At 36.6% G+C, this 24,668-nt stretch overlaps 1 protein-coding gene across 1 annotated transcript in view; it reads right to left on the reverse strand.

The window, feature by feature from the left end:
- ZDHHC17 (zinc finger DHHC-type palmitoyltransferase 17) overlaps positions 1-24,668 on the reverse strand; it is an 87,314-nt gene that overhangs the window by 53,086 nt on the left and 9,560 nt on the right. Inside the window, exons 2-3 of the mRNA XM_046011456.1 lie at positions 8,972-9,075; positions 2,280-2,402 (exon numbers count right to left, since the gene is read on the reverse strand). Of these exons, the coding sequence (XP_045867412.1) occupies positions 2,280-2,402; positions 8,972-9,075 (227 nt within the window). The remainder of the gene's footprint in view (positions 1-2,279; positions 2,403-8,971; positions 9,076-24,668) is intronic.

The following is a 24,668-nucleotide window of genomic DNA, read 5'->3' on the forward strand; positions in this document are numbered from 1 at the left end:
CTCAGGTCATGACCTCGGAGTCCTGGGATCGAGCCCCGCATCGGGCTCTCTGCTCAGCAGGGCACCTGCTTCCTCCTCTCTCTCTCTGCCTGCCTCTGTGCCTACTTGAAATCTCTGTCAAATAAATAAATAAAATATTTAAAAAAAATAATAATACTAACTGAAAAACAAACAGAGGTTTAAAAGGTTAGATCATTTGAATCAACAGTCCCATTAAAGAAAATTAAAAATGTTCAATGAAATCAAAGAAACATTTCCTAAAAAGTAAAACCTAAGAAGATTAAGAGCATTAACCAGACCAAGATTCAGGAGAGTGTTAAAATGTGGAGAAGTCAGAAAACTGCTTGGACACCATCTGCCCTAGAAATAATTTGCTGATATGAAAGAGTTGGCCAAGAAGCAAGTTAAACAGGCAAAAGCAAAACAAAGGTTGGGACCCCAAAGGTTACACTGTAGCAGTAATTATGAACCAGAAGTAAACCTGGCTCTAGCTTGGTCTTCAGCCACTGAAGAATCCAGAAAATCTAAAGCCTTGAAATTAAATTAAAGGTGGATCTCGCAGAAACAAAAGGAAGTCTCATCTTGGGTCTCAAATTATTTGACAATTAATTTTCAAACACAATGTCCAGTACATATTTAAAGATAATCAGGCACAGGAAGGAACAACATTAACAGATACAGACTATCTTCTCAGATACAATTATGAAATAACTATATTTACTATATTCAAGTATACAAGACAAGATTAAAAATTTTAGCCACTGATGATTTAAGTAATACAGGTTTGAAAAAGGTAAATGGTAAAATTCTAGAACTGGAAAATAAAATTAGGAACACACTCAATAGATTTAATAGCAGATAATACATTGAGAATAAACAAACTAGATGGTAAGTCAGAGGTTTCCAGAATGAAGCACAATGAAGGATAGTGTATTAGAAGAGAAGAGACACAGAGTATGTAATGAAAAGGTCAAACAGACATTTAACTGGAGTTCCAGAAGGAGAGCAAAAAAAGAATGGGGTAGAAGCAATAGCTGAAGAAATAATAGCTGATATTTTTCCAAAACTGATGAAAAGATCAATCTAAAGAATCAAGAATTCCTTGCAATCTCATTCAGGGTAAATAAGAAATCCACATCTACTTACATCAACATGAAACTGCAGAAAACCAGAAACAAAGAGAAAAATCTTAAAAGCAGACAGGGGGGAAAAAAAGCCTTCAAAAGCACAATATTTAGACTAATTTCTCAATAGTAACAGAAGCCAGAAAATAGAGGAATGTTATTTTCAATTAGTAAAACACAAAAATAAAACAAAAACTGCCAACCAAGATTCCTATACCATGTGAAAATTTCTTTCACAAGTGAAGATTAAATAAAAACATTTTCTGACAAACAAAAACAGAATTAGACATCAGGAAACCCTTATCAAAGGCAGAGGGAAGGTTACACATACAAGAACAAAAAAGGAACAAATAAAATGGACTATGCTCTCTGGAAGAAAGTGATTCAGAGTTCAATACTTTAGTTATTACTTGCTTAACCTTCCTTTAGTATTCAAAAGGGCAAATTCTTTTCACTGGCCTTAATATCCCAGTTGTCTCTAGACCCTGTGTGCTGTACCTAAGTGCACATCTACAACTAGTTTATTTCAGATTCGTATCTTCATCTGAAGAACTTATGTCCAAATTCTCAGAGACTACTAAACTAGATTTACTAACACTTCCTATCACCCTAACTCTTGCTTTCTAACTACCTCTTATTAATACTAAGCCAGCAGATTAGCAGTAAGTAACAAAAATCATTTACACTTAGTATGTATTCATCACTTATGCTGGCATGAATAGTTAAAACAGATTATGATGACCTATTATCTTTGTAACCCCTCTTTTTTTTTGTAGCTTTTCCCCACAGAATTCCCATTTAGAATCTGAGTTGCAAATTACACTGCTGAAATCCTGATTCCAAATTTTATTAGCTGTATATCATTGGTAATATAATCTATTTATGCTTCAGTTTCCACATCAGGAGAACAATTAATTAGTGTTCACACAGGGTTATCTCAAGAATTAAAATTAAAGGAAAGATACAGGAAAAAGCACTCAGCACAGTACCCTGTACAAATAAGCATTCAATATATGTTAAAAACGGTCTTCAGGAAAAAGAAAGGTACACAGAATCTCTATTTTTAAAGCAATGAATTTTGGAAATTATTCATTTTTATAATTATTTCTAATAATTTTATAATAAGTAATATTTTAAAATACAGAAAACACATACTTGACTAAATCTATTCTGTTATTGATGGCAGCCCAATGGAGGAGTGTAACATTTTCTTTGTCTGGTTGCCGTACATCATAACCTGCTTCAACCAATTCTCGGCAGCGTTCATATATTCCATATCTGGGGAAAAAAGAAAATACGAGACTGTTACTACTATTTGACAAAAAATTTAAAGTAACATTTTCAGAAGAAAATAATGCTCCATTTTGATACCTGGAAATTTTTTTTTTTTTTTAAGATTTTTATTTATTTGTCAGAGAGAGCACAAGCAGCCAGAGCAGCAGGCAGAGGGAGGAGAAGGTTCCCCGCTAAGCAAGGAGCCCAAAGCTGGACTCAATCCTAGGACTCCAGGATCATTACCTGAGCCAAAGGCAGTGCTTAACTGACTGAGACACCCAGGCGTCCTGATACCTGGATATTAAAATGGACTTCTCAAGGTAAAATGTTACTTTAAAAATATGAGTATTCCAAGGTACCTGGGTGGCTCAGTCAGTTAAGCATCTCCCTTCAGCTCACGTCATGATCCCGGGGTCCTGGAAACAAGTCCCACATCGGGTTTGCTGCTCAGTGGGGAGCCTGCTTCTCCCTCTCCCTTGCTATCTCTCTTACTTGCTCTATCTCAAGTAAATAAATAAAATCTTTGGGGCGCCTGGGTGGCTCAATGGGTTAAAGCCTCTGCCTTCTCCTCAGGTCATGATCCCAGGGATCTGGGATCGAGCCCCGCATCGGGCTCTCTGCTCGGCAGGGAGCCTGCTTCCTCCTCTCTCTCTGCCTGCCTCTCTGCCTAGTTGTGATTTCTCTCTGTCAAATAAAAATAAATAAATAAATAAATAAATAAATAAATAAAAATCTTTTAAAAAAATCAATATTCCAACAGCTTTTACTAATCCAGTTAGTAAAATTTTTACATATAAAATCTTACATATAAGAATGCAGTATCTCATCAGTTGGAAGGGAAAAGGATACCACTTATTCTAAAAAACTCTTAAGGCTGCCTATAAAAATAAATACAACTGGGGCGCCTGGGTGGCTCAGTTAATTAAGTGGCTGCCTTCAGCTCAGGTCATGATCCCAGGGTCCTGAGATCCAGCCCCACATCAGACTCCCTGCTCAGCAGAGAGCCTGCATCTCCCTCTCTCTCTCTGCCTACGTGTCCTCTCTATCTCTCTGTCAAATAAATAAAATAAATCTCAAAAAATAAAAAAATACAATTCTGTTAAAAATATTAAATCACAAAAAAACAGTAACAAAGAGCTTATGATTTTAAAAACAAAAAGAAAAAAGGGTGTTCCCAAGCCTCAGGATTCTTCATTTATATTTCAAGGGCAAATGAAAAAGGATGTGTGGGAATGGGAAGCAGGGTGGGTAGGTAAAGAGTCTTGTGAGTTCAACCCAATGAGGCAGAAGAGACAGTGTACTGGGAGAGTTTTATTTGATAAAGAAGAAAGGCATTTATGGAGAGCCTGAGCCTTTCCTCCCTTTCAGCTTTTGATCACTGTGTGGCAACATAAAGTTTTTAAGCTCTTTATTATCGAAACAGTATACTATCCACCATTATAGTCTTTGTTTTTTTAAGATTTTATTTATTATTTAACAGAGACCTAGCAAGACAGGGATCACAAGCAGGGGGAGTGGGAGAGGGAAAAGCAGGCTTCCTTCTGAGCAGGGAGCTGATGCGGGGCTAAATCCTAGGACCCTGGGATCATGACCTGAGCTGAAGGCAGACGCTTAATGACTGAGCCACTCAGGTGCTCCTTGACCATATAGTCTTAAAATGGGTACGGTCTGTTCCCCTTCAAAGCAAAGGGGTATTTTAAACACAGTGAGAAAGGAACTACTTTTACTTCAGAAAAAGACTAGCTATAAAGAGAATATTTTGGGGGCACCTGGGTGGCTCAGTTGGTTAAGCAACTGCCTTCAGCTCAGGTGATGATCCCGAAGTCCTGGGATCGAGTCCCATGTCAGGCTTCCAGCTCCATGAGAAGTCTGCTTCTCCCCTCGCATGCTCGTCTCTCTCTCAATAAATAAATAAATAAAATCTTTAAAAAATACATTTTTTAAAGCTGTATGTTGGGAAATGTTTGCATCATTATATAATAAAATTTCTGGAATATCTAAATATATCACCTATAAAGACTTCACGTGAATGCATTAAAATATTTTGAAACAATCTTGTTAACACCTGCAAAACCATTTATGATAAAAACGCCAAAACCTGAATAGTGTTCAAGAATTGGCATTAAAAAATGGATATTTGCAAGGTAAAGTTCAGTAAAATATTTGCCTAGTGAGTAATACTGAAAAAGTAATTACTGTGACTTAGCAAATGCATCATATTCTGTTACTCTCCCATTAGGTAATTATGTATCTTTGTGAGGCTATCTTTTTTCCAGCCCAAAAAAAAAAAAAAAATCATTAAAATAAAGTAACCAAGTAAAAAAAAAAATTTAGGATCAGATTGCTATATCATTATAATATGAAATGTTAAACCAGCTAAAATAATAATGAAAAGCATATTTAATTATACTACTCTCACTATAAATAAGATTTATAAGACATTAAAGACTAAAGAAATATATATACCAATTTCCCCCAGACTGACCTATAAATTCAATGAAATTCTAATTAAAATTACAAATAAATATCTCATGAACGTCTCAAGTAGAACCTAAAATTCATTTGTGAGAGTAAAAGGCCAAAAATAGCTAAGACAACCGTGAAGATTAAGAAACGATTAAAACAATGTGGTCCTGGGGTGCATGGGTGGCTCAGTCATCAGGGTCCTGGAATCCAACCCTGCATCTGGCTCCCTGCTCAGCGGGAAACCTGCTTCGCCCTCTCCCACTTCCTCCTGTTTATGTTCCTTCTGTCTCTGTGTCTCCCTCTGTCGAATAAATAAAACAAACCTTTCAAAAAATAAATAAAAATAAAACAATGTGGTACTATACAAGATGAAACAAATAAAAAAGCATTTAGAAATGAACCAGAGTGACATCAGCCATCAGGGTAGAATAAGACATCCATCGTTTTGTCCGCCTTCTAACAACAGTAATTTGGCATCTAGTAATGGACAAAAGAGCCTCTGTGGGAGTTGTGGGATCCAGTACCGCAGCTGATGGGAGCTGAGAAGTCTTACCCACCCATATATAGGGTAACAGGCATACAGACTTCAATACAGGCTTCAGCCCAGTCATGGACCCTGCAGGGGCCCATGAACTGGCTCCAGTTCTTCTTGACAGTGGTCTGGGAACCCAGAACAACACTGTCTCAGAGAACTATTCAAAAATGAGAGAACAGTTATAGAAGTCCAGGTTTCCAGAGGAAAAGTTCCACCACATTACTGCAGAAAAGAAATACGAGTTTTGACACACTGGAGAGGAGTACTAGATGATGAGCTACATGATGGGGGGTGGGGATGAGAAGGGGCTAAGAGAGCAGCAAAACAGGATTCTGGAGAAGACTAGAGGGACATAGATCCCATTAATTTCCTTGTGGACTCCATCAAAATACATAAAGAACTTTAACAATCAATTACAAAAAGACTTTTATTTTTCAGGAAGGAAGAAATGTTTTTTCGGGAAGAAACCCAAATGACCAATAAACATAGGAAATATATTCAACACCATTTGTAATCAGAGAAAGGCCAATAAAAACAGAAAACCATTTCACAACCATTAAACTGAAAACAATTATTAGTGTGACAAAACTAGGAGTTAAGCAAGAAGTAGTCAAAGAAGATCTCATTTCCTGTACAGCCATTTTGGAAATCAATTTGGCAAATAGTTGGTAAAGTTGAAAGAACAAACTGAAGAAGCCAGAAATTCCACCTAAGCTGTCTACCTTAGAAGAACTCTTGCTTATGCACACAGGAAAACAGGAAAAAGGATACTCACTGATGCAATGTTTGTAATGAAAAAGTACTGTAGAAACAATTTTAAGTGTCCTTCAATAAGGAATGATAGAATAATACAAAGCAGTTGAACAATAAACTAAGTCCTTATTTATCAACACTGATAAATCACAAAGCTATATAGTTTTATTTAAAAAAAAAAAGAAGCTGAAAACTGATATGCAGAATAGAATTTATATAAATTTTAGGCACATGTTACAATGGCATATTTTGTTTGTAGATGTTTGTAGAAATAAATGTATAGGAATGTTCATGAGAATGATTCACAGCAGTTTCAAGAGAGGTTTCCTTGGGGAGAAGGAAGAGACCACACTGAGCAACCTGTAGCAAATATAGCAAAATGTTAGTAGCATCTGCTTAATTTGACAGTTATATTCTTCTCTATATTTTACTGTAGAACTGAAATGTTTCATTTAAATAAGTGTTTTTAAACGTAGAAATGACAGACAGCATAGATACTTTTCAAGAAATAGAAGAGTATGAGAAATACAAAGAAAGGTGGTTATTTTTTTCTTAAGACAAAAGATACTGGAGTCTATTTGTTGAAGGAAATGATGCATTTGGGTGAGACAGATTAATCACAAACAAGAGAAAGGAGGTATTGAAAGGAGCAATCTCAATAGGAAAGATGAATGTAATGCAGTGTAATTTGTTAGCTAAATACAGGTGACACAAGGTGCTCTGATTTTTGACTATACGTAACAATCAAGAAAGGAAGAGTGCCACCAGTGAAATAAGGACCTGCAGAAGTTTGTCTTTCCACAAAAGTAATGAAAAAACTGGCAGAAAGTGTCAAAATCAACTTTTTCAGAACTCTGGGAATTAAGAAAAGGCTGTCAGCAATCCAAGGAGCATTCAGTCAAAAAAACAGCTGAATTTCAATCAGAACAAAGAACTTTGTGGTATTTTAACTGATCATAGTACTAGCCTTTCTGTTCCCCAGCAGCCTTGAAAAAAAAATATATTCCTGGTACTAGTGTCATCAGCTAGAGCCTAACACGTGACCTTTTACTGTCCACCTAGCTTGAACTCACTGACCCTGGTCCCACATTCTTCCTTAAGCTCTCTTTCCAGCTAGCTCAACTCAGGCATTTGGAAACTAAAACCACCTCTCAAGTGATAGCAACTGCCCTGACAAGATCTCCAGCTGGTCCAGACCACCTAGCCCAGGTCGGTTCTAATCCCTGAATTGCACCTGTACAGATAGACTATGGAGTAACCTCTAGAATAACTGATAATTACCTTTATTCATTATAATATTATAATATCTGCCCAAGGAGGAACACAAGCCTCATTTACATAACATACAACAAAAAGACATGTTTCCTTTTTCTTAAGGCAAGTGTGCAACTTTATGCCCACCTCTACATCCAATGAAAAGAATCCCTTTTTAAAATATTCATCATATCCCTAAATAAAAGGAACCCAACCACACTTGCTCAGGGAATCACAGCTTTGCAAGTTATTCTTTGTGATCTCCTCACTTGCTGCAAATAATGTTTACCTGTGCAACAACTCCACCTGGTGTATCTGTGACTCACCGAGGAGTGAACTCACAGTGGTTTGGTTACACTAATAACTAGTAACCAGAGTGAGCAGAACAGGGATGGAGTTCTCTCAAAGCCTCATTCCAAAAGAGAAGTCATTATTTGACCTGCCTGGTGCTTCCCAGATAGGGAAGAGTCCACCAGAAAGGCTCATTTATTGAACCTTACTTAAACTCTTTAAAAGCTTCATCCTGGGGGCTATTTATCAAATGTTTTTTGATAAAACAGCTGCTTTAGAGGATGGATGACAGTTGGGTCCAACAACAACAATACACAAATCAAAAAGTTTAAAAGCACAAGCTGAAGAGTAAGATACCCAAAGGGGCTTTGAAAAGCTCAGACATATCCCTGGGAATCTAGAACGGCGTACATAAGTATTAAGGTTGTGTGCACATGTTCAACAAAGATCGAGGAAGGCCCTAAGCTCTCACATCTAATTGAGCTTGAGGTTCTGGGCAATCAAAAAGCGAATGCTAAGGCTCTAATAAGCTGCCTGGCAGAGTGCTGAGTGTCCACACACACACAGCTCCTCAAAAAAGATCAGACTTAACTGGTTCTAGGGATTAAAAAGTCCAATCATTTACTGACCACTAACTGAGCAGAGGCTTCAGTGGTCACACATGACAAAAATACAGACTTTACAGAATTAGTTTAGAAATGGTACAAACGACAATAAACCCTGGGAGAATCTGATATAAAAACTATCACCTCAGGGGCATCTGGGTGGCTCAGTCAGTTAAGCGTCTGTCTTTGGCTCAGGTTATGATCTCAGAGTCCTGGGATCAAGCCCTGCATTGGGCTCCCTGCTCAATGGAGAGTCTGCTTCCCCCTCTCATTCTCCCTCAGTGCTCGCTCTCTCCCCCTCACTCTCTCTCAAATAAATAAAATCTTTAAAAAAAAAGAAAGAAAAAGAAAAAACTATCGCCTCATAGAATTTGAATAGTCCAGTTTTCAACAAAAAAATTACAAGACATGCAAAGGAACAAAAAAATATAACCATGGTGGGGGAGAGCAATTAATCGAAAAAAGTCCCTGAGGAATCCCAGACATTGGACTGACTAGACAAAGACTAATCAGATTTGCTAAATCCGTACAAAGAGCTCAAGTATGAGAACAATGTCTCACAATGTCTCACCAGATAGAGAATTATCAATAAAGAGAAATAAATGCATGTGCTCATATTTCACTTGAAATACAGATGTCAAAGAAAACAACTACAACAAAAAACTTACTGTGTAGCCTTGACTATGTCCCATGTGCTGTAATCATCAATATGAGTTTTCCGTCCAAGAGGTTCACCATATCCATGGTTATAATGGCCTTGGGGTTTGATTTCCTGTTAAAGAGTAAATCACACAAAGGCAAAAGTTCAGAAGAGAGGTACAGGGAACATTTCAATATTTTACTACCACTTTTGCACTGTTTGAAGAATGTTCATTATTGAAATTAAGTTTTACCTTGTTCTGAAGTCCGTACTCTTCAGAGAAAAAGCATGTTCAATAGATCTACCCCTTGTGCACACTCTCAAAATAGAAAAGCTGTGAGACTAGAAATTAGTGACATATTTGAAACTGAAATTTATCTTGGGCTCCACAGAACTCTTACTTCATCAAATCAACTCTCATTCTCTCAGACCATTTTTTTATTCCAGTATAACCCCTACCTTTAACACTCTATTTTTTTATTTTTAAATTTATTTGAATACAGTTGACATGCAATATTACATTACAGTTTCAGGTATACAACACAATGATTCAACAACACTCTAAACTCTAACACCTAACACTCTACTTTAAAACCTTCATCACATGCCAAATAAACTCTAAGGTGGTAGAGAAAAAAAACAGTGGAGATTCGCCTTCTATTATTTTCAGATATTATCTCTTATATCCCTTTATGCTGAAGGCTAGTTAAGCATCTACCATTAAGTGAGTAAGGAACAATAGGGCAGCTCTGATAAAGTGTAAATCTGCTTAAACAGTTCTAATAAGGTTAACATGCTTAATTTTAAACAGTTTTACAGAATGTTACATCCAATCAAAGCTTACATGCTGTATGTAATTTTCTATTTAAAATACAAAATTTATTATGCATAGTCAGCTCCCTCAATATAACACAGCACTAAGATACAATTATTTTTCTTTTCTATGACAACAGAAAACTAAGTGTGCTTGGCCTGCTATACATAAAGCATTACATGATGTACTGCAGCTTCAGGCCAGGACACGGTAAGGCCAATACGAAGTTTAAGAGGTTGCCAAAAAATTCACTAATCAAGATAAAAACTGCCCAAGTGTCTATCAACAGACAAATGGATAAAGAAGATGTGATATATCAGCCATAAAAAAGAATGAAATCTTGCCATCAGCAGCAACATGGATAGATAAGAGGGTATAGTGCTAAGTGAAATAAGTCAGTCAGAGAAAGACAAATATCATATGATTTCACTCATAAGTACAATTTAAGAAACAAAACAAGCAAAGAAAAAGACAAATCAAAAAACACTCTTAACTATAGAGAAAAACTTACCAGAAGGCAGAGGGGGAACAGGTGAAATAGATAAGATTAAAGAGTTACACTTACCATGATGAGCACTGAGTAATATATGGAATTGCTGAATCACTATATTGTACACCTGAAACTAATACAACACTGTATGTTAACTATACTGGAAATTTTGAAAAATATATTTTAATGGATTCTATTTTAAAAATCAAAGCCAAGGGATGCCTGGGTGGCTCACGTGGTTAAGCTATTGCCTTAGGCTCCGGTTGTGATCCTGGATTCCTGGGATCCAGCCCCACCTCCTGGTTCCCTGCTGGGCAGGGAGTCTGCTTCTCCCTCTTCCTCTGTCCCTCCCCTTTGCTCCTGCACTCGCTCTTTCAAATAAATAAATAAAATCTTTTAAAGAATAAAAAGTAAAAGGCCAACACACACAAAAAAATCCCAAACATCAATCTTTTAAATATAGACAGTATCAGTATTGCTGACTTTTCCTTTTGCAACAGGCTCCACTGTGGATCAGAGCAGCACTGCAAACATACACCAAATACAGTCACTTGCCTTCAAGGACTTTACAATCCAGAGTGGAAGGACAAAACAGGTAAGAAACCTAAGTCACATACTAGAAGCAAGAGCCTTCCAATAAATAAAACCTAAACAAAAACAACATAAGATCTAAAAAGTAATAACTTTAAAACCTATTTCAATTTGAAAATCTGTTAGGGCAAACTGCTATTCTTATTTACTAAGGACAAACATTTTGCTTTTACAGACAAAAAAACAAATATTCATAAAATAAAAAATATATCTCTTTTTAAGGTTTACTATCCTCTTTCCATGTAACTTTAATTCCACTTTTATCCCCAGAAACCTCACTCATTGTACAAAATGATTAAATTGTACTTAGTTTCTCCACAGACCATTCTGTCTCAATGGCATTGACAAATGTTCTAGAAATTATTTTCTTAGTTACATTTTTAAATTAAATCTCCATTTTAACCATCTATAAGGTTTTCATTTTTAATTTTTGGTAAAAGAAATTTGATTTTTTAAAAAAGATTGTATTTATTCATTTGACAGAGAGCGCACAAACAAGCAAGGGAAATGGAAGGCAGAAGGAGAGGGTGAAGCAGGCTCCCCACTGAGCAGGAAGCCCGATGCAAGACTCAAGCAGGACTCAATCCCAGAGATCGGGACCTGAGCTAAAATACAGGCACTTAACTGACTTGAGCCACCCAGGCACCCCTTGTTTTGTTTTTAAAGTGGGCTCCACACCCAGCATGAAGCCCAACGCAGCACTTGATTACCACCCTGAGATCAAGACCTTAGCTGAGATCAAGAGTCAGATAGTCAATGGACTGAGCCACACAGGCACCCCAACAGCCATAGGTTTTTACAGTGCAGGTAGTTGTTGAAGAGAATTGAAGGAAGGAGAAAGCATCTCCAAAATGTAATGCTAAAGTAGCACACACAAATGAGAAGAGATGGGATGAGGTGAGCAGCTGCACACTGCTGCAAAGGGAAATCAACAAGACAGAACTTAAACTTATACAGCAGGTACAAGTAAACGCTTGACAGGTATATCAAGATGATAGATGCCATAATACATGTTTTTTTCACACACCCCAGTGGAATACAACCAATCAACTAGTTACCAAGTGTCTGTGTGCAATCTAGTTAACTTTTTTTAGAATGTTAGATCTATTTAAATCTTTAGTTCACATTTATTTTTATTTTAAAAAAAGAAGGAAGCAGCATTGTCTGAAGAATCCTCTATGGCCCAGTGCTTATTATGTTTATTAATGCAGATGTTTTATAAGTGCTCTAGCAGAAAAGGTTTTCTAAGAGTTGATTCAATGGTAGAGTATTTCTGAAAGAGTAAATGTGCAAGTAGAGTAAATTCAGGAATATTCAGAAAAAAAAGGGTAAGAGATTTGCCCCACCACTGACTACAATATATTAGGAAGGAAACACATGCAAAAACAGGGCAATGGAATAGGGCTTGAAGAATAAGAATTAGAATCAGGAAGGAAAGATGTAATATTCAATAAATGGTATAAAGGGACAACTGGCTAGCCACTTGGGATTAAAAAAAAAAATCAACAATGTCCGACATAAAGGCTGATATGCTTGAAGGAAAGACGCTAACAAATATAGCCAAAGATACAGCTTCCTTAATGCCAGATGATACTGAAATGTGTTTGAAAATAACAGGGCCACACAAAACAAAATTCAGAGCAGCATGAATGGAGGCTTCCCAGGTCAGCCACATTTCCGTAAGAACATACAGATGCCTATATGAGAGAAGGATAGCGTTCTCCCCATGAGGAAAGGGTGCCTCTTCCTCTTCTTGGGGAATGTGTGCCCCTTGTGGACTCTCCTGACTGTTCTGGAAACTGGCCATATACCAAGTCTAAGTAACTTGTTCAAAAGGCTCTAGGATTTTCTTCAATGTTTACTTTAGAACAAGGTAAATTGCAGGTCAATTTCCCAGGCTTCCTGGAGATGTGACTATCCCCTGGCAGGACCAGACTCCAGCCTACCCATTCCCACCTCACTCCTCATAATCAGGTAACTTCCAGCCAGATCAAAGACTTTAATATAAGAATACTGGCAATAATAGTCTTAGATAAGCAAAACAAAGCTCTGATAAAAGCATGAATAACATCACATTTGACAAAATGGGCAAAGAATAAGAAGATAATTCAAAGGGGGCAAAATATAATTGCCAGAGAGAGGGAGAGAGCACATGCACAAAAGGGATGAAAAAGACGCCATAATTTGAAGTTAATTAAATAAATGCATTCCCAAACCCTCTCACCAAAAAGAGAAATCAATTGAACAACATTCTAGGGCACAAACATGTTACCTACAAGGCAGGTGTTACCTACAAGGCAGGTGTTACCTACCAGGCACGTGCTACCTACCACGTACATAGTGAATTAGTAAACCAGCAGGGATTAACTATATGCTCATGATTTGCACTGGGTAAATGTCTGCTGTCAGGTATCACTCTTATAAGGTAGACTCTGAATCAAGAAGCTAAATGTACTTAATTATATAATTTTGAGTCACTCAAATTTAATTCCATTAAATGTATAAGATAAAATTAAAACACCATAAAGGGTTACTGGCAAGAAGAAGAAAGGAAAGGAAAAAAGATCTATGCATACTTGACTTATTTTTAGTTCCCAGCTAAAACTGTCATGCCAAATCTGAGAACTTCTTAAAACCCGAGGTAGTGATGAACTACATTCTATGTATACCATAAGGATTTTTTAAAAGGAATATCAATTATATATAACCAAAAAACAGCATAAGCATAAAACAAATACCAAGGAAACAATAAATAAGGAAAAGCAGTAGCCATCACAAGATTATGAAATGATTTTAAAAGTGTATTTAGTTAACACTGCCAGCAGATGGCACTACACTCAAGTCAGAATACTTTCTTTTTTTTGGCACTCTCACGTTAAAGGAAGATTAGACAAATGATTTGATAATCAAACAGAAAGATTTTGAATCTTTTTTTTCTCAGTAAGCAACAGGTCCCATATATTACATATTTGGCTGCATTTCCGGATCCCTGCCTAACACTACATGATTGCAGATTCTAATAGAGTCCAACTTGACTCACAGGTTCTCACACTGCAGTAATACGTATCACCACTGCCTCAATCCAAACTATCAAATTAATTTTGCTTGCTTCCAACAAATTTTCATTCATTTACTTTCATTCATTTACTTCATTCATTTCTTTAAAAACTGGTTTCCACTTCATTTCCTTCTAGGATTAATCCACGCATATACAAATATTTGTAATAATATACATAAATTTGGCATATATTTCTTTCTTTCAACAGGCAGTTGATGTACAAATGCCTATATGTATATTTTTCTCCCTTTCCTATCTCCTTAAAAATAAACCTTATTTTTAGGATTTTTATTTAGGGTAGTATAAGAGTTACAAAAACAATGCAGAGTTCTCATATTGTGCATACCCAGTTTCCTCTAGCATTAACATCCAACATTAGTACCACATATTTGTTGCAATTAACTGGACTAATATTGATACATTATTATTAACTGAAGTCTATACTCTGATCTCCTTAGTTTTATATAGTATCCTTTTTCTTTTTTTCTTTTCTTTTTTTTTTTTTTTTAAAGATTTTATTTGACAGACAGAGACCACAAGTAGGTAGAGAGGCAGGCAGAGAGAGAGGGGGAAGCAGGCTACTGGGCAGAGAGCCCAATGTAGGGCTCGATCCCAGGACCCTGGGATCATGACCTGAGCCGAAGGCAGAGACTTAACCCACTGAGCCACCCAGGTGCCCCTCTTTTTTTTATTTTTTTTAAGATTTTATTTATTTATTTATTTGCTAGAGAGAGAGGGAGAGAGTGTACAAGCAGGTGGAACAGCAGGCAGAGGGAGAAGCAGACTCCCTGCTGAGCAAGGAGCCCAATGTGGGACTAGATCCCAGGACCCTGAGATCATGACCTGAGCTGAAGGCAGACGCTTAACTGACTGAGCCACCCAGGGATCCCATAATATCCTTTCTCTTTTCCAGGATCCCATCTATGACATCACATTACATTTATGTTGTCATGGCTCCCTAAGTTTCTCTTGGCTGTGACAATTTCTCAGACATTCCCTTGTTTTTAATGACCTTGACAGTTTTGAGGAGAGGTAGTCAGGTATTTTGCAGAATGACCCTCTACTAGGATTTGCGGTTTTGGAATTTGTCTGATTTTTTTTTTCATTATTAGTCTAGTTACGTATTTTTAGAAGAAAGTGTTGTTTTCTAATTTAACCTAATTTTTAAAATTTCTTTCAACACTGCTATAACAATCTTTATTCATCCACATATCTTCACATAGTGTGTAATCATAGTACTCATATTTTATATTCTTCCATTTTACACTTCTTCATGACATTATAGGTAGTTTTTATAAGTAATGCTTTGAACCACTGCAAAATATTTAATTAAATTGATACATTGAAACATACTGAAACACTTCCCAATCACTGAAAATTTAGGTTATTCTTATATTTCCGAACTAAACTCAGATGTTATTTCTTAGGCATTCCATTCTTTGTCTTCGCCTAACATTCTCCTCACCACTGAACATAAACTATGTTTATGTTAAGAAGCCTACCTTAAATCATTTGTGTACTCCCAGTACTTAGCACAAACAGAGCCTGGCACGGTATTTAGTGTCCTTAAAGGAAATTACAAAACAAATGGATGGATTTTCCCCACTACTAAAAAAATACTACCTTTAACTCATTTAATATTTCTTCTTTTTAACTGGAGTAAACTTCCTAAAGAGGAATTCTTTTTTTTTTTTAAAGATTTTATTTATTTATTTGACAGAGAAAGATCACAAGTAGGCAGAGAGGCAAGCAGAGAGAGTGAGAGGGAAGCAGGCTCCCTGCCGAGCAGAGAGCCTGATGCGGGACTCGATCCCAGGACCCTGAGATCATGACCAGAGCCTAAGGCAGTGGCCTAAACCACTGAGCCACCCAGGCGCCCCCTAAAGAGGAATTCTTTTTTTTTTTTTTTTTTAAAGAGGAATTCTTAAAGAGGATGAGTATTTTTATTGTTCTTGATACAATATGTAAGTTGTTTTACAAAAGGATTATACTTACAATCCCACCAGCATCTTATGATAACCATCTCTTTATAAATTCACTAGCAATACTCTTATTTTTATTGAATTCTTCCCCTAATTTAAATAAAGTAAATAATACTTGATGTATTATTTAATACTGGGTGCCTGGGTGGCTCAGCCGGTTAAGCATCTGCCTTAGGCTTGAGCCCCATGTAAGGCTTCCTGCTCAGTAAGGAGTCTGCCTGTCCTTCTGCCTCTGCCCCCCCCTTTCTCCAGGCACCCCCACCAGGCCACCCCCCCCCCACTCATGCACCTCTCTCAAATACATAAATTTTCCTATTCTATGTCATCTTTTGAGAATTGCCTGTTCTTATCTTTTGGCCATTTTATTCTATTTGAGGCCTGAAATTTGTTTAATAGATTTGAATCAGATTTTCACCTATTGAGAAGATTAGCTATTAACCTTTTTCATACTGATCTAAAGCACTTCTATTTCTTGAGCTGTTATTTATCCTCTCAATATAGTTCAAGAATTATACTTTTTATAATCACGTACAATCTTTTTCTTGGGTTTTTTGGTCTTGAATTTTACATTTAAATGCTACTGTAATCATTAGTGCTACCCCTTAAATATTTCCAGTTCTCTTCCTAAGCACATAGCACATAGGATTGTACACCATGGCCCCTTGTAAGTAAGTGAGTCCAAGTGACTTTTTTTAACTAATAGAATATGAATAAAAGAGACATGTTGCTTTCAGAGAATAGGTTTGAAGAACCAGTATGCAATTCCTTATTCTCTTTCTCTCTCCCATGGAAAATGGCAATATTCGAGAGTAGATAATCAGTCCAAGTCCCAAAGCAGCCACTATCGAACCCACAATGCATGTGTACTGTACACTAACATGTTAAGACACTAAGACGTTAGCGTGGCTACTGCAGTAAAACCTAGTTTAATCTGACTAATACAACTCTGAGAATCATTTTGGTAAAGAGTATGCAAAGGCCATACTACATAAAGCATTTTCATTCTATTTTGGAGTTCAATATCCAGGATAATCTCCACATCTCAAGACCTTGAATGTAATAATTACTACACAGGTATACTGCTAATGTTCAAATTTATCCTGTATCTGGACACATGATTAAAAATACTAATTTTTTTTTTGATGATTTGAGAGGTCTAAGAATACAAATACTCCAAACATTTACTTCTGCAAGTAAATGTGGTCACTCACTTCTGCAGCATATGGCACTGGCAAAAATGTCAAATGCAATATTGGGGAAAAAATGAAGACAGTAAATCCTTATTTCCTTAACTTTTTTTTTCCATTTTAAAAAGGCAATGCCTTCATTGTTTCTCCATTATACACAAAGTTAAAATAATATATATAAAATATATATAACATCATATATAAAATTAAATAGTATTCAAATACATTCCAGAGAATGAATAACATTATACTTGAATATAAATACCCAGTAGACCACCACACCCCTTCACTATAAAATATGTCCAATTTCGGGCACCTGGGTGGCTCAGTGGGTTAAGCCTCTGCCTTCAGCTCAGGTCATGATCTCAGGGTCCTGGGATGGAGCCCCGCATTGGGCTCTCTGCTCAGCAGGGAGCCTGCTTCCTCCTCTCTCACTGCCTGCCTCTCTGCCTACTTGTGATCTCTCTCTGTCAAATAAATAAATAAAATCTTTTTAAAAAATATGTTCAATTTCATATTTCATTTGAGATTAACTCTCAATTTTATCCTGCAACTATAGGATTCTGACTAGTGTTCTTTCACTATATCTATTAGTTCGCCTGAAAATTTTATGGAAGTCTCTCTCCACTTCTCTGCTTCCTGCCCTTTACACACACACACACACACACACACACACACACACACAGCCAACTCTTAACCAGCAGCCCAAGCTCAGGTGCTGGCCCCATTTCCAACTTGGCCCCAGAAAGCTAGGGCAGACACAAAATGTCCCATCTGTGGCAAATCTGAGGAAGTACTTTTTAAGCAGTCTAAGTTTTGTCTTTTTTTTTAAATATATGAGTCAAGTGCACGTGTACAGTAAGCTTTAAATTTAATTACCAAATTGCAACTAGGATGTCAAAGAAAAACTGAAAATCCTAAAAGAAGAAATGCACAAATCCCATCTTCAATTGAGAATAAACAAAGGCACTTATTAGGCATCCAGTTCAGTAGGCAATAGATAATCAGGGAGCAAGGAAATTACAGATTAGATATACAATTTTAAAACATCGTCTAGGGGCACCTGGGTGGCTCAGTGGATTAAGCCACTGCCTTCGGCTCAGGTCATGATCCCAGGGTCCTGGGATCGATCCCCGCATCGGGCTCTCTGCTCCGTGGGGAGCCTGCTTCCTCCTCTCTCTCTCTGCCTGCCTCTCTGCCTACTTGTGGTCTCTCTCTCTGTCAAATAAATAAATAAAAATCTTTTAAAAATAAAAAAAAATAAAACATCGTCTAATGATTTCTTTTTCCTTCTCACCACCTCCACAACATATTCTTCCACCTTCCTGTATAATTTACTAAAAGGCATTTCCAACTAGCAAAATGTCCACAATAAATCTCTTTCAAGCCCTCAAAATTTCAGGTGCAATTAATTAGCTACCAAGTCTTATACTACTTCTTTTCTCAAAACAAATCCATCACTTCTTTGTTTTTTCTCAACAATATCATCTCAAATGGTCTATCTGCCTTGCTGTTCTAATCAATCCCCTGCTTAAAATCCTTATAATCATGTAAACAGGGTAAAGTGGCAACATTTTAGTAAGCATGCAAAATTGCATGAACTGGCCCCACTTTTTTCCAGCTTTAATATCCACCATTCCCTTCTAAGCATCCTAAATGTTTATGTCTAACAGCCACCCCAAGAAGTCTTGGGTATTATAAACGTCAGGGTTCTTCTGCTCATGTTAGCTATTCCACTTAGAAGGCACATCTCATCTCAGATCTGGCAAACTTCTATAAATCCTTCAACTCACAACTCAAATGTCACCGTAGCCTTCCTTGTTTCCCTCAGGCAGAGTTAACAATCCAGTTTTCTGTGTTCCCAATGCTCTGCAAACAAATAATTACAGTACCGTATGATTGAGTATTAGTTTCCCATTACAGGTGTAATAGGTTACCACAACCTTATGCCAAGCAGGAAACTATCTTTTGGCAAGTTTCTTTCATAATGGCTATAGCCTAACTAGCCTCTGGAGTGTCTGCCTGGTCCAAACGAAACACTTTTAAGATCACTACACACACAGAGGCAGCCCTCTCTTCTGGCTCTTCCACTACAAGACTATTTTATATATCCCTTATCTTTATGCTTCCCCAGGAAAGCAGCAGCAGCCCCCAGTCTCCTGGTCTTCAATACCCAAATCATATTTTTCCATGAATTCTCTAACACTCCACTAAGACAGCATCCCAGCAGGCATCCAGCCATAGACAGACACATTTTAGCTCCTGAAAAGCCCCCCAGTCTTTCAGAGAAATTATCTGCAACCCATATAGAGGGCCATATAAATACTACAGCACTCCTTTTTGGATTAATAACCCTTTAAAGAGCCCTTCCTCTCATTTAAGTCTCTATTTTGTATAAGCTGGAGGTAACAGAGCTCCAGGACAAATGATGGCCACCTCCCAGCAAGTTCAACATCTCTGTTTACCCTGTAGGGATCCTTTCTCAGCTACTGTACTCAGCTTTGAGCTGCAGGAAAAATGCTTAGATGATACAAAAAGCCCCACTTAATATCTTATACACAAACATATAAATTATTCTTTTATACCTAGTACTTTTCAGTCAACATTATGTTTCTGGGATTTTTCTGTGCTGATACATGTAGTTCAATGCAACTGCTAGATGGTACTCCGTTTTTCCTACTGAGACTTTTTGCTACTATAAACCATACTACAATGAACAATCTTACAACAGATCTCACCTGTAAAACTTTCTCTAGAGTAAGCACCTCGTAATAGAACTTCTGGATAAAGAAATTTTAGTATCTTCAACTTTCCTAACATTAAATTGCCTTCTAAGGTGGTAGCACCAATTTAAACTCTCACTAGCAACATGTGCGTTTTCCTTTCACTACATTTAGATTTACCAGACTTAATTTTGAGGAAGTATGATGGGTACCAAATTACACCTTGTTGCAATCTGCCATTTCCCTGATGCAAAGAAAAGTTATCCAGGAGAAATCAACCAGATCAATGCTGATGGAGAAGGACCACATGCTGATCACTGGACCTGACAATCTAGATGCTGCTTTACCTTCATAAGGTGGGGCATATGCCAGGCTGGGTGGATTAAAAAAAAAGATGGGAAGAAAAGGAATCAGGAACAGCAAATATATGCAACTCTTCTGGGGCATTTTGCCATAAAGAAAAGCAAAGAAACAGGGCAGAAAACAGAATGTAAGTGGCCTCAAAGAAAATATGATTTGACTTTGGGATTTTTTTTTTTTTAAGGATTGGAGAAATGATCATTAGTAGATATAATCTGAAAAGGCTAAAAACTGATGATGTAGGAGTGTGAGAACCACTGGAGAGATGCCATGAGTCAGCCTGAGAGAATAAAAATTAGTGTAACCAAACATACAGTACTTTCACGCTGAAAACCATAAAACACTGATGAAAGAAATCAAAGAAGATCTAAACAAATAGACAGATATATCATATTCATAGATTGGAAAGCTTAATATGGTAAAGATGTCAATTCTCCCCATACTGATATGTAAGTTTAATGCAACTACCTTTTAAAGCGATTCCTATCAAAATCCTAGCAAGATTTTTTGTAGATATAGATGAGATTATCTTAAAATATTTATGGGAAGGCAAATAAAGTAGCTAAAATAATTTTGAAAAAAATGAATAAAGAAAGCAGTTACTCAATTTCAAGACCTATTATATAGCTATAGTAATCAAGATGGTATAGTATTGGCTGAGGGACACAAAGATCAATGAAGCACAACACAGAACCCAGAAATAGGCACACACAAATATGCTCAAATGATCTCTGACAACAATGTAAAAGCAATTCAATGGAGGAATGATAAGTTCTTCAACAAATGGTATTGAAGCAGCTAGACATTTACAGGCCACAAAAAGCCCAAAACACAAAAAACCTCAACCTAATTCTCACACTTAATGCAAAAAAATATCTGATCCTGAAATTCAGTGTTACCTATGAAACTCTAACTGTAAAAAAGAAAATCTTTGAGATCTATGGCTAGGGAAAGAGAATCTTAGAATTAAAAGAAAAAAACACAGTCCATAAAAATAAAAACTTATAAACTGGACCTCATTTAAACTTATTTAAACTTATGCCATGAGAAAGACCCTAATGAGGCCAAAAGAACAAGTTGACAGGCTGGGAGAAAATATCTGCAGGCTAGACAATGAACTAGTGTTTAGGATACACTAAAAACTCAACAGTAGGAGCACCTGGGTGGCTCAGTCATTAAGCATCTGCCTTCAGCTCAGGTCGTGATCCCAGAGTCCTGGGACTGAGCCCCACATTGGGCTCCCTGCTCAGTGGGGAGCCTGCTTCTCCCTGTGCTTGTGCTCTCTGTCAAATGAATAAATAAAATCTTAAAAAAAAAAACAAAACTCAACAGTAAAATAAAGACTCAATTGAAAAAAAAAGTGGCAAAGGCATTGTTATGGGCTGAACTGTGTCCCCCCCCCCGCCCATTCCATTTGTTGAAGTCAAGATGCCAGTACCTCAGATTGCTACGGTACTTGGAGCTAAGCCCTTTAAAGGGACAGCTGGGAATTAAGTTTAAATGACGTCACCAGGGTGGGCCCCAAACCAATCTGATTGGTGTAATTAAAGGAAAAGGATATCTGGACACAGACACCAAGGGGACTGTAAGCACAGGAAAAAAGAACATGTGTGGACACAGCAAGAGGGCAACCATCTATAAGCCAAAGAGTGGGACCTCAAAAGAAACCAAACCTGCTAATACTTTGATCTTGGACCTCCACCCTTCAGAACAATGAAAAAATAAATTTCCATTATTTAAGCCACCTTATGTGTGGTATTTCTATGCTCTAGCAAACTAATACAAAGAGACATTTCACCCAAGAGGATATAAAGATGGCAAATAAATACATGAAAACATAGAATCATTAGCCATTAAGGAAATTCAAACTAATACCACAATGACTCTTTATCATCTACTATTCAAATGGACTAAAATCATAAAGTATCAGTACCAAATGCTGGTGAAAATGCAGAGATCAGATTATTCATACACTGCTGACTGAAATGTAAAATGTACAGCCACTCCAGAAAACAGCTTGACAGTTTCTTGAAAACACTGACATACAACTACCATATAACCCAGTAATTGTACTCCTGGGCATTTATCTCAGAGAAATGAAACTTTTTTTTTTCTTAAGATTTATTTATTATTTTAGAGAGAGAGAAAGCATGTGCACAGGGAAGAAGGGTAGAGAGAGAGAATCTTAAGCAGGCTGCATGCCCAGAATAGAAGCCAACTTGGGACTCAATCTCAAGACCCTGAGATCACGATCTGAGCTGAAATCCAGAGTCAGACACTTAACTGAATGCACCACCCAGGTGCCCCATGAAAACCTGTCTTTACTTTACAGAAAAATATGTACACAAATGGTTAAAGTACCTTTGTTTGTAATAACCAAAACCTGGAAACAATCCAGATATCCTTCAACAGATAAATGGTTAAACAGACTGTAGTAAACCCATATATTACCCAGTAATAAAAAGGAAAAACTAATGACTGGCTGCTACAACCAGATGAATCTCCAGAGAATTATGCTGATTGAAAAAAGTCAGTCCCATAAGGTTACATATGATTCCATTTAAATAACATTCTTAAAATTACAAAATTATAGAAATGGGTAACAGATTAGCATGGTATAGAAGGGCAATACAAAGGATGTTTGTGGTAATGAAATGGCCCATATCTTTACTGATTCAATATCAACTTCCTGGTTGTGATATTACACTATAATTTTGCAAAGTGTTACCACTGGCAGAACCTGGGTAAAGGGTACACAAGATCTCTTTGTACTTTTTCTTACAACTGCATGTGAATCTAAACTATCTCAAAATAAAAAGTTTAACTTAAAGAAAAATTATAAACTTCAAAATGTTAAATTTGTACAACTTATCACAAATAAGTCTTAACAAAAAGTTATGCAGTAGAAAATATTTTTAAAAGGCATACACATTTTTTAAGAAATCGTCCAGATCAGTGTTGTCTGAAAGAACTTTCCACAATCAGATATAGTCCACATTTCTATGCTGTCTCAAAACAGCAGTCACCAGGCACACATAGCTAATAAACACTTGAAACTTGACTAGTGTGACTGAAAAGCTGAATTTCCTATGATATTCATTTTAACTAATTTAAATTGAAATTGCCACATGTTATTGGTGGTGGCTACCACATTAAACAAGACAGGTCTAGACACGGCAAAGAATGAGGAAGATAATTATACGCTACAATGGCACTACATCCAAACTGTATTCAGAAAAAATGCATTGGTTATATACTTTTATCTTCTACTATACACCTTCTGTACTCCTTAAATATTTGACACATCACCTTTTTTGCAGTCAAATGCTCTACCATTGAGCTGTACGCCCTTGTCACCTTTTTTGAAAGCCAAAAAATCCATACTGGAATTTACATTTCTGGTACCTTAAAAATTAATATATACTATTCAACAATATAGAACAAATCAGATGTTAGGATAAGAGTTCAGAAAGTTTTTATTTGTTCTGCTATGTTATATGGTTCCAGATTCTAGTTTGTCTAAGTTTTTTCCCCCAAGCACCCTTTTCTTGGATTTGGTTATATTCAATTATCTACAGGGGGGAAAAAAAAGACAAATAAGGAAAAAACAAATTTAAATAATGGAAACTTATGAAATCAACTCAATTAACTTCTTATATAAATAGCTGAAAGATCTTGGATATTCATAATGGGTGTTCAATCAGAACGCAAAATTCTATTGTTTACAGGTTATTCATTATCATAGTTGCAGAATCACAAATGGAGAGTAGTGAATACTTATATACAGCAAAGGATGATAACACAAGCAACAGTGGGACTCATTAAAGGCACCTCCAAGGTGCCTAGACTCAAGCCAGCAACACTTGTCCTCTCATCAGCTATTTCACAGATTTAATACTAAGAATACTTATCTCCAACCCCTCAGATCCCTTCCCCTTGATCACACCTAGGGTTATTTCATTTCTTTTCAAGGAATTTTATTAATGAAGACATATTTTACCTTATGCATTCAGAGTAAGCAGAGGAAGAAAAAAACAACAAATGGAATAAGCAAAAATTCTGAAGAAGAGTGTTAAGAAAATCCAGTTTTAGGATTTCAAATCAAATATTACTCAGAGAAGTAGACTTAAGAGCAACACCAAAATTGAGCCTCACCAACACTTTTAACAAAAGCTAACAGTAATTCTGACAGAGTTTTTTAATTTAGTCAAAAATAATTTGTTTTGACCTATTAAATTATACAGCAGGATATATATGAGGATTATGGGTTTAGAGTCAGAGAGTTAGTTTAAGTTCTCATACAAACTGCCAACTACTAATGATGTGAACCTGAATAAATTGCTTCACCCCTTTGATTCTGCTTCCTAACCTATGAACAGTTCACTAATACCTGCTTTGCAGAACTGTAAAAAGAAAATGAGCAGAACACTGAACTAACCAAAATGTCTTTCAGTGGATAAATGAATAACTAAACTATGGTACACCCACACAATGAAACATTATTCAGCATTAAAAAGATG

Source organism: Meles meles, chromosome 7, assembly GCF_922984935.1.
Source record: "Meles meles chromosome 7, mMelMel3.1 paternal haplotype, whole genome shotgun sequence".
In the NCBI taxonomy this organism is placed as follows: domain Eukaryota; kingdom Metazoa; phylum Chordata; class Mammalia; order Carnivora; family Mustelidae; genus Meles; species Meles meles.